The 11299-nt window shown below is 43.4% G+C and overlaps 1 protein-coding gene across 1 annotated transcript in view; it reads right to left on the bottom strand.

The window, feature by feature from the left end:
* Positions 1 to 11299, bottom strand: part of slc44a5b (solute carrier family 44 member 5b) — a 113138-nt gene that overhangs the window by 26490 nt on the left and 75349 nt on the right. The window contains 3 exon segments of the mRNA XM_084311622.1: positions 709 to 792; positions 6163 to 6286; positions 6513 to 6573. Of these exon segments, the coding sequence (XP_084167748.1) occupies positions 709 to 792; positions 6163 to 6286; positions 6513 to 6573 (269 nt within the window).

Genomic DNA, 11299 nt, shown 5'->3' with positions numbered 1-11299 from the left:
TTTACCTCAAAACGGGTGCTTTTCTAAATGCTCTCAAACGGAAATTAAGCGATAAAAAACCAATCTGCCTTGACAGCACTGACTGGAAAAGGATTCTTTGATAAGCGACGGGCAGATTAGACACATAGCCATAATTTAAAACATAGATTAGGCGATATTAAGCGTAACATTGGCGCCGATGGTGGCATTGAAGCGATACCTCTGGCGCCACCTCGTGGCATTCAAAGTGTTAAGTCACCTTTAAAACACATCTGTATATTAAATGTTTTTCCTAAGGTTATGGGTTTAGGTCAGCTCCGATTGCTTAAAACTGTTTTATCAATCGGACTACAAATAACTGTTTGAAATGTTTTTTTTGTCTCTTTTTCTCTTGTTTTATTTCCTATTATATTTTTTCGCCTTTGCTGATGTTTGCCGTTTGCTGTTTTTAACATGTCTGTAGAGCACTTTGTAACTGTTTGGAAAAGCGCTATACAAATAAAATGTATTCATTCATTCATTCATCACATCAAAATTCACTAATGCTTTGGTCTTTAATAAGCACTAGATCTGACCAGGCACTGTAATTTTGAAGATTTTGGCAATTAAATAGATGATCCAACTTGCAGATAGAAAAATGTCTTCACTCGAGAGCAGCCTTTACTGCACAATATTCAAATACACGTGTAGCTCAACATGCGCCGGTTCTATTATCCCGGTCTGTCTTACATCAAGATCCAGTACCAGGAACTGGCGTAATCTTCAATGATCTTCATGCCCACTTCCTTGGCATCCAGCAGACTGGCGACACCACTGTGACAGAACAGGGAGAGGAGAATGAACGAAAGACAAGTGGGGGAGACAGAAAAATGAATGTCATGAGAACAGGGTGTGGGAGAGACCGTGACCTTGTGTAACCAAGGTCCACTGGCTCCGTGACATAACAGAGATTACGACACACAGCGGGTTGGCGGGGGTCCGTTCAGCAGGACGACGGGAACAGACCCCCTTGGCATTGAGCTACAAGTCAAGATTAGTATTATTATCAAAGCACTACGAAGCAGTACTTTCTATGGCGTGGCTCTGGGTGGCATGGCAGCATGTTACTAATGAGCTTATAGAGGGCTGTTGGATGGATATGTTGTTATCTCCAGAAAGAAAACTAGTTTTTGCACAATAATAACAGGTTACATTGCATGTAAACATATCATGATGAAAAGCAAAAAAACAAAATCCTAAATACTTCAGGTCCAGTTACTTAAGTTAGTTCGATAATAAGAAAATGTCACAGGAATATCTTGAATCCAATCTGATTTCTTATCGCCTGAAGTAGTTTATGAATTTATGACAAGTATCTGAACCGACGTATTCACAGATTTTTTCTTTATCCCTGAATTTAACCCTTTCACTACCACACTATAGAAGGTTAACCCTTTCACATCTGTATGTAGTGTGGTAATGGACGGGTTAACCCTTTGTAGTGTGGTAGTGAAAGGGTTAACTCTTTGTAGTGTGGTAGTGAAAGGGTTAAAGTCTCAAATGGATATAGCTATAAAAAAAAAACGCAGAAATCTAACCTTCCCCTGGCGCAGGGCCACAGATTCTCCCTACAATGTAGATGTGGTTTATACGGTACGACACATCTCTAATGCACACAAAGGCATGGTTATACATTCAGTTCAAACTCAACTTCTATTGCTGTTGCTACTGATGATGACTTAATGCCTTTGTGTATCTGTACCATAAGTTCTATACACCCCAGATACACCCCGCAGGCAAAAGAGATTTATAAGTGAAATGTTGCCATGTTCCGTCGGACTAAGAGGAGATAATAGCTGCCTTGTTGAAACGTTTGTTAAGAGAGGGTAACGGAAGCCTCTCGCTGAATGCGTGTGTGGTTCTCCTTCTTCCAGCATGCCTGCCTGTAACCATTGTAACCATTGTAACCACCCTGTATATATAATGAGGTGCGCCGCCAAAATAAACCTCCCTCCTTCCTGTTCCCTGTATATATAATGAGGTGCGCCGCCAAAATAAACCTCCCTCCTTCCTGTTCCCTGTATATATAATGAGGTGCACCGCCAAAATAAACCTCCCTCCTTCCTGTACCCTGTATATATAATGAGGTGCGCCGCCAAAATAAACCTCCCTCCTTCCTGTTCCCTGTATATATAATGAGGTGCGCCGCCAAAATAAACCTCCCTCCTTCCTGTTCCCTGTATATATAATGAGGTGCGCCGCCAAAATAAACCTCCCTCCTTCCTGTTCCAGCCTCAGCTGATGCCTCCCTGTGTCAATGATGTTGCATGGTGTTTAATTATCCGTATAGCACTGGCTATCAGATCCAGTAATAAAGACACAAAATTATTATGTTTTTGTTGATAATATTTCTCATATAGCAACACATAGCAACGGTTGTTTTGCACATAGCAACCGTTTTTTTTCTTCCATTGCCAAGTACAAAACAATGGTTGCTATGTTACAGGAAGCCATGTTGGAAGACAGAGAACCTCTAATTGGCCTGAAACGCTCCTTCCTCGGGTGACTTGTTGACCCACTTGGCATTCGGGAGGAGATTCCTAAAAAGACACTGATGTGCTTTAGTGGTGAACCATGTGCTTAGAAAGACACTGAGCTACCAGCGCTCCTGCTGTGTCCCAACTCATTCTAACTGTCACTCCCCCCGGGGACAAAGAAGATGAAGCAAGTCATCCCAGACTATCTGAAGTCCTATGTGGCTCAGGTCATGCAAAGTTCACTCTTTATTGAAGTCTCCAAATGCACCAGTCATAACAGCACAGCGTGCCCCATCCCTAAAACAACCACACAAAACACCTAACCTGGTCAAAGCAATATCAGAGCGCCAGTTCACCGGTTCCCCAGACACACAGACTATCCTGTGACAGAGATAACCTCTCTTGTACAGCCAGGCAGGTATTAGGACTACGTTCCTACATGAAAGAATACAGAGAGAATGGATGTTTGGGGGCGGAAGCTTGAACACAGCCAGAGGTGTCAACCTTCTCCCTAGTCAGAGAGAACAGGCTCGAGACCAAGTTGAATGTGAAATTGATAAATAGCCAGGAGGAGGCGCCATATCACTCTCTACCTGACTACACCAATATCAGGGCAGTACGGCAAATTTGAAGTGACGTTTTTAAGTTTGACAGTGATGTTAGAGAGCACTAGGGCTGTCCCCGACTAAGGATTTGGATGGTCGACTATGATTGGCCAAAATTTGCCGTTAGTCGACTATTAGTCGAAAAAGAAAAAAAATATATATAATATTTAAAAAAAATATATATATATTTTTTTATCATTCCATTTGGGCTGTGGGGGTGCTTAATGTCTGAAGGAGTCGATTGAAGGCTTCTTGTCCTCTGCAAAAGCATGCAATTGGTCCACTGATGGATACATCTTGATATTTGTCTAGTCTAGTGTGTTCATTAGATGGGTGAAATCCTCTTTCAGTGCCTCTGTGCCTGTTTTCGTAGGCAGTTAGCCTCTGGTATGCGTGCCATTAGCGTTAGCCACGCTTCTAGGCCTCTTTTCTTTTGGAAAGAATGATAAAAAAAATAAAATAAAAAAAATTATATCTTTTTTTTATATATATATATATATATATATATATATATATATATATATATATATATATATATATATATATATATTATATATATATATATACACGTATTCGACTAAGATGTTGGCCAGTCGACTACGGCTCCTTTCGACCGATTAGTCGACTGATCGACTAATAGGGGTCAGCCCTAGAGAGCACTGTCCTCTTTCCTGTCCGCAGATGAAGCCGGTCAGGAGGAGCAGGAGCAGAGTTGCCACGACGCGCAGCACGGGTTAGTTTGCACAAAACTCTGGGCTATAGAGGGGGAACGGTTTAAAGATTGAAATAATAACGTTGAGACCTTTCCGCTCCTTGTTGCACGGCGGTTACTTGGCTACAAAAGGAAAAAGCATTGGGCAGGTCATTTTTCCTAGTGTCAGAAGTCAAGCTCACAGGTTGAAATACATGATTTATCAAGTTTGTCTCGACTGCTTCTCTATCTCAGCACGTATCAATGCTTGATAGAGAAATATGTATGAGCACGTAAGCAACTTAAAGGGCTTGGGCGGTATGACAGTATTACGGTATACCAGGGTATTTAGAAATCCCAACGGTATGATTTTCAATACCGTCAAAAATACAGATGCGTTTCTTTCTATTAAACTGACACAGAGTTGCTGTATTGAGGCGATGGTGTTGTAGTTACATCAACCAACCATATGGGGTTACTAAAGGATAAGGTCATAAAGGATCCACTAGTTATTCCTTCGTTCTGTTGATATATATCTGTCTCTTTATTCTCTGTATGTCTCTTTCTCTCTCTTTATTGTTTGTTTTTCTTCCTCACACTCTTTTTCTCCTGTCTCTTTATTCTCTCTCTCATTATGCTCTCTCTTGCTCTTTCTCCTGTCTTTTTACTCTTGCACTCTCTCTTTATTCTCTCTCTCCCTCTCTTTCCGTTTTCTGTTATCTCGGTTAGTAACTCCTTAACACAATGCATCATATATGCAGCATATATCGGATATGAAAAGAATGCGACATATGGCACATTTTAATGCAGAGTGTAAACAGGGTCTTAGAGAAAATACACAATCGGCTGGTAATTTGCGAAAAGTCATACCGCCGTATACCGTATACCGCGGTGTGATGTCAGAAAGGTATGACGGTATGAAAAAGATTATACCACCCAAGCCTAGATCATACCAGTCTTTTTGACATGTGGGATCCAAGTCATTCTCCCTGCAATACAATACACTGTGCCATTATTTTTTCATAATCTCATACCGTTACTGAAACGTTTGGTAATTATTTTCTGCCGATTCACCACCGCCATAGGCCTCCATTGTATTTGAAAGCGCGTCTTAAACACCATTATAAACCCCTGAAAGTCTGGGGTGCATTTATTTCCCCCCCTCTGAAAAGTTGCTCATTTACAGATATACTTGAAACCAATGGCAGCGGTGAATCGGCAGGAAATAACTACAACATCCAACGGTACAAGTATTGTGAAAAATAAGGGCACAGTGATTTGTGTGTCAAGGCAAACATGACGTGTGAAAAAGCCCGGTGTGGTCCGTTAAGGTTCTACTCTTTAAGCAGAGATACTGGAGCTGCACTGGCATCATGCAGTAGACATGCAGCCCACCATGTGCGTCAGTGATCACCACACATTACTGGGCAGGAGCGTCACCTCCATTCATCCTACCCTGGAAGAGCGGTCCAGTTGTCTCTGGGCGCAAAGGTGGCAGCCCTATATATGACAATAACAGTTTAAAGCACGTTCTTGTGCCGGTGGAGGATGCATTTAGAGACCAGACATTAGAGCCATATGGAATCCGCGATCACGGAATCGCGGACGGAATCGCGGACGGAATCGCGGAATTGAGCAATAAAAATGGAATCCACTATAATTTTTTTTTTTTTACTTTTTTTTATTATGTTGTGGGACTTGTACAGCACTTTGTTCAACTTTGTCAGTGGTGTAAAGTTTAAACCTTTTAAAATCTTAGACAAACAAAACACTTTGCTTTCATGAAATATTGTAAGCCGACATTTGAGGCTTTATAAAAGCAGCACAATGAACACAAATCTGTCAGTGCCGAGTCCGACCTCATCTTAAATAACAAACAGCATTGCTTGTTGTAGTTAACAAAGAGAGGCAGAGTTGATTTTGCAAAAATATATATAATTTTTCTTTTTTTAAATAATCAAATTTTATTTTCATATTCGAATCCCATGCCCATCGAACAAAGCTTCGAAGCTTCAAAGTATTTAAGACGGCCCTATTAAATGGACTGTTATATCTTATTAAATTGTGGACATTTATTCATTCCCACTTATTAGACACTATTTCTGATGGTAAAATGAGCGTACAAAGCAAAATACAGAATTCTGAAATATTAAAACGAAAAAAACGGAATTTGGAAAAAAATTTAACGGATTTCATATGGCTCTACCAGACATATTTCAGTATATTAACCTTGTTGTGAGACTATAGGCCTGCTTCAATCCTGTAACTGTACAATCAACATTCAATCAGGAGGCTCGGGTAGAAATGTATCTGTTCCAACGGCTGAGAATTACAGTAGATTACAGTAGAGGAGGAGGAGGGCAGGACTTACTTGGCGGCATCTCGGAGATCGATAACGCTCCTAGTTTTACCAACGCCGTCTTTGAAGTTAGTCTTGTTGGCCACGGTCAACGTTCCATTCCGCGTGACGAAGTCGGGGAAGCATCGCTGGAGGACTGAAACACACACGTTCGGGGGGGGGGGGGGGCGTGTCAGTTTTAACCCTTTCACTGCCGCACTACCAAACGGTTAACCCTTTCACTGCGACAATACACAGAAGGTTAACCCTTTCCCTGCCACACCGTCGGTAGTGTGATAGTAAAGGGTTAACCTTCTGTAGCGTGGCAGTGAAAGGGTTAACGGAGGTAGCGGCTGCAGAGGTCCAGTGGGAGGATCACTCACAAGGTCTGCTCGGCACGATCATCGACGGACAGTCTTCATCTCGTAGGACTTGTGCAACTGGCTGAATGAGAGAGAGAGAGAGAGAGAGAGAGGGGGGTGAGAGAGAGGGGAGAGAGAGAAGCAAACAAAAGTCTCACGGTTTGCAACGAGATTCATCGCAGATTCATTCATCATCGGCTTCATTGTAACATTTTTTTCTTTTTATTATTATTATTAAGGATTAATGAAGACAATAGGGGTGAGATGGAGCTAAATCAGGACCAACAATGACTACTGTTACGTGAAGGCTACCTTGGTCTCTGTTATGTGAAGGCTACCTTGGTCTCTGTTACATGAAGGCTACCTTGGTCTCTGTTACGTGAAGGCTACCTTGGTCTCTGTTACGTGAAGGCTACCATGGTCTCTGTTACGTGAAGGCTACCTTGGTCTCTGTTACATGAAGGCTGCCATGGTCTCTGTTACGTGAAGGCTACCTTGGTCTCTGTTACATGAAGGCTACCATGGTCTCTGTTACGTGAAGGCTACCATGGTCTCTGTTACATGAAGGCTACCATGGTCTCTGTTACGTGAAGGCTACCTTGGTCTCTGTTACGTGAAGGCTACCTTGGTCTCTGTTACATGAAGGCTACCATGGTCTCTGTTACGTGAAGGCTACCTTGGTCTCTGTTACATGAAGGCTACCATGGTCTCTGTTACATGAAGGCTACCATGGTCTCTGTTACGTGAAGGCTACCTTGGTCTCTGTTACATGAAGGCTACCATGGTCTCTGTTACATGAAGGCTACCATGGTCTCTGTTACATGAAGACTACCATGGTCTCTGTTACATGAAGGCTATCATGGTCTCTGTTACGTGAAGGCTACCTTGGTCTCTGTTACATGAAGGCTACCTTGGTCTCTGTTACATGAAGGCTACCATGGTCTCTGTTACGTGAAGGCTACCATGGTCTCTGTTACGTGAAGGCTACCTTGGTCTCTGTTACGTGAAGGCTACCTTGGTCTCTGTTACGTGAAGGCTACCTTGGTCTCTGTTACATGAAGGCTACCTTGGTCTCTGTTACATGAAGGCTACCTTGGTCTCTGTTACATGAATGCTACCATGGTCTCTGTTACGTGAAGGCTACCTTGGTCTCTGTTACATGAAGGCTACCTTGGTCTCTGTTACATGAAGGCTACCTTGGTCTCTGTTACATGAAGGCTACCATGGTCTCTGTTACATGAAGGCTACCTTGGTCTCTGTTACATGAAGGCTACCTTGGTCTCTGTTACATGAAGGCTACCTTGGTCTCTGTTACATGAAGGCTACCATGGTCTCTGTTACATGAAGGCTACCTTGGTCTCTGTTACGTGAAGGCTACCTTGGTCTCTGTTACATGAAGGCTACCTTGGTCTCTGTTACATGAAGGCTACCATGGTCTCTGTTACGTGAAGGCTACCATGGTCTCTGTTACGTGAAGGCTACCTTGGTCTCTGTTACATGAAGGCTACCTTGGTCTCTGTTACATGAAGGCTACCTTGGTCTCTGTTACATGAAGGCTACCTTGGTCTCTGTTACATGAAGGCTACCTTGGTCTCTGTTACATGAAGGCTACCATGGTCTCTGTTACATGAAGGCTACCTTGGTCTCTGTTACGTGAAGGCTACCTTGGTCTCTGTTACGTGAAGGCTATCATGGTCTCTGTTACATGAAGGCTACCTTGGTCTCTGTTATGTGAAGGCTACCTTGGTCTCTGTTACGTGAAGGCTACCTTGGTCTCTGTTACGTGAAGGCTACCATGGTCTCTGTTACATGAAGGCTACCTTGGTCTCTGTTACGTGAAGGCTACCTTGGTCTCTGTTACGTGAAGGCTACCATGGTCTCTGTTACATGAAGGCTACCTTGGTCTCTGTTACGTGAAGGCTACCATGGTCTCTGTTACATGAAGGCTACCTTGGTCTCTGTTACGTGAAGGCTACCTTGGTCTCTGTTACGTGAAGGCTACCTTGGTCTCTGTTACGTGAAGGCTACCATGGTCTCTGTTACATGAAGGCTACCTTGGTCTCTGTTACGTGAAGGCTACCTTGGTCTCTGTTACGTGAAGGCTACCATGGTCTCTGTTACATGAAGGCTACCTTGGTCTCTGTTACGTGAAGGCTACCTTGGTCTCTGTTACGTGAAGGCTACCTTGGTCTCTGTTACGTGAAGGCTACCATGGTCTCTGTTACATGAAGGCTACCTTGGTCTCTGTTACATGAAGGCTACCTTGGTCTCTGTTACGTGAAGGCTACCTTGGTCTCCGTTACGTGAAGGCTACCTTGGTCTCTGTTACATGAAGGCTACCATGGTCTCTGTTACATGACGGCTACCATGGTCTCTGTTACATGAAGGCTACCTTGGTCTCTGTTACATGAAGGCTACCATGGTCTCTGTTACATGAAGGCTACCTTGGTCTCTGTTACGTGAAGGCTACCTTGGTCTCTGTTACATGAAGGCTACCATGGTCTCTGTTACGTGAAGGCTACCATGGTCTCTGTTACGTGAAGGCTACCATGGTCTCTGTTACGTGAAGGCTACCATGGTCTCTGTTACGTGAAGGCTACCATGGTCTCTGTTACATGAAGGCTACCTTGGTCTCTGTTACATGAAGGCTACCTTGGTCTCTGTTACATGAAGGCTACCATGGTCTCTGTTACATGAAGGCTACCTTGGTCTCTGTTACATGAAGGCTACCTTGGTCTCTGTTACATGAAGGCTACCATGGTCTCTGTTACATGAAGGCTACCTTGGTCTCTGTTACGTGAAGGCTACCATGGTCTCTGTTACGTGAAGGCTACCATGGTCTCTGTTACATGAAGGCTACCATGGTCTCTGTTACATGAAGGCTACCTTGGTCTCTGTTACATGAAGGCTACCTTGGTCTCTGTTACATGAAGGCTACCATGGTCTCTGTTACATGAAGGCTACCTTGGTCTCTGTTACATGAAGGCTACCTTGGTCTCTGTTACATGAAGGCTACCTTGGTCTCTGTTACATGAAGGCTACCATGGTCTGTTACATGAAGGCTACCATGGTCTCTGTTACATGAAGGCTACCATGGTCTCTGTTACATGAAGGCTACCATGGTCTCTGTTACATGAAGGCTACCATGGTCTCTGTTACATGAAGGCTACCATGGTCTCTGTTACATGAAGGCTACCTTGGTCTCTGTTACATGAAGGCTACCATGGTCTCTGTTACATGAAGGCTACCATGGTCTCTGTTACATGAAGGCTACCTTGGTCTCTGTTACGTGAAGGCTACCTTGGTCTCTGTTACATGAAGGCTACCATGGTCTCTGTTACGTGAAGGCTACCTTGGTCTCTGTTACATGAAGGCTACCTTGGTCTCTGTTACATGAAGGCTACCATGGTCTCTGTTACATGAAGGCTACCTTGGTCTCTGTTAGGTGAAGACTACCTTGGTCTCTGTTACATGAAGGCTACCTTGGTCTCCGTTACGTGAAGGCTACCATGGTCTCTGTTACGTGAAGGCTACCTTGGTCTCTGTTACGTGAAGGCTACCTTGGTCTCTGTTACATGAAGGCTACCTTGGTCTCTGTTACATGAAGGCTACCTTGGTCTCTGTTACGTGAAGGCTACCATGGTCTCTGTTACATGAAGGCTACCTTGGTCTCTGTTACGTGAAGGCTACCATGGTCTCTGTTACGTGAAGGCTACCTTGGTCTCTGTTACGTGAAGGCTACCATGGTCTCTGTTACGTGAAGGCTACCATGGTCTCTGTTACATGAAGGCTACCTTGGTCTCTGTTACGTGAAGGCTACCTTGGTCTCGGTTACGTGAAGACTACCATGGTCTCTGTTACGTGAAGGCTACCTTGGTCTCTGTTACGTGAAGGCTACCTTGGTCTCGGTTAAAACTAGATCAAAGTTGCCTGAATCATGAAGTGTATAAGAAGACTTATACAGTGCCCTAAACACCGTTTAGTGTTTCATAATGGTAGGTCGGTATGGAGTGCTGTATCCATGTTGTACAGAATTCCTTAAGCTATAAATTAATGTCTGTATTGTTTAATTGATTGTTTGTGATTTTGGTTTGTCTCTGTAGGAGGAGCTTCCAGGATAAAGCCTGGGGTAGAAGGAGAAGGAGAAGGACGTTTGGATTGTGGAAGAGAGACACAGTTGTGCTAAAGCTAGTTGTTGGGCAATATTCTTTTTAATAGTTTTGTATTTTTGTTCTTATTTAATTGTGGTAATTAGTTGTACTGAAACCAGTTTTTTCCACTGGCGAACAAAAAGTTAAAAATAAAAACTAACCACCGGGTGATGACAACCTGCCTCAGACAATTTTTCCACCGCTTGGCCACATCCTTAACAGTACTCCTTTAAAGTAGTAATGAACACATAACAACGGTGCTGCCACCTGTGGGTTGGAGGATGAATTTACATTACTGGTCACATTGTCATCAGTCGCTATTATAGAAGAATCACATGTTCAGCCTCTTAAAGGAACACTCCAACATTTTGGGAAATTAGCTTATTTGCCATCTACCCTGGAGTTAGACAAGAAGATACATACCATTTTCTTCTCTGTGCATGCAGTAGGAGTAGGAATACGTTGGGAACTAGGCCAATGGAGGAACCTACTTCCAGTGACTGACGCTAAGCTAGGCTAACGGTGCGCGTATTCCTACTCCTACTGCATGCACAGAGAAGAAAAAGGGCAGGCTATGTATCTTCTCGTCTAACTCCAGGGTAGACGCCAAATAAGCGAATTTCCCAAAATGTTGGAGTTTTCCTTTAATGCTTCTTA

The sequence above is a fragment of the Notolepis coatsorum genome (genome assembly GCF_963971535.1).
Source record: "Notolepis coatsorum genome assembly, chromosome: 3".
Lineage (NCBI taxonomy): Eukaryota > Metazoa > Chordata > Actinopteri > Aulopiformes > Paralepididae > Notolepis > Notolepis coatsorum.
Note: the sequence above shows the minus strand (reverse complement) of the source record. Positions and strands in the feature narration are given on the sequence as shown.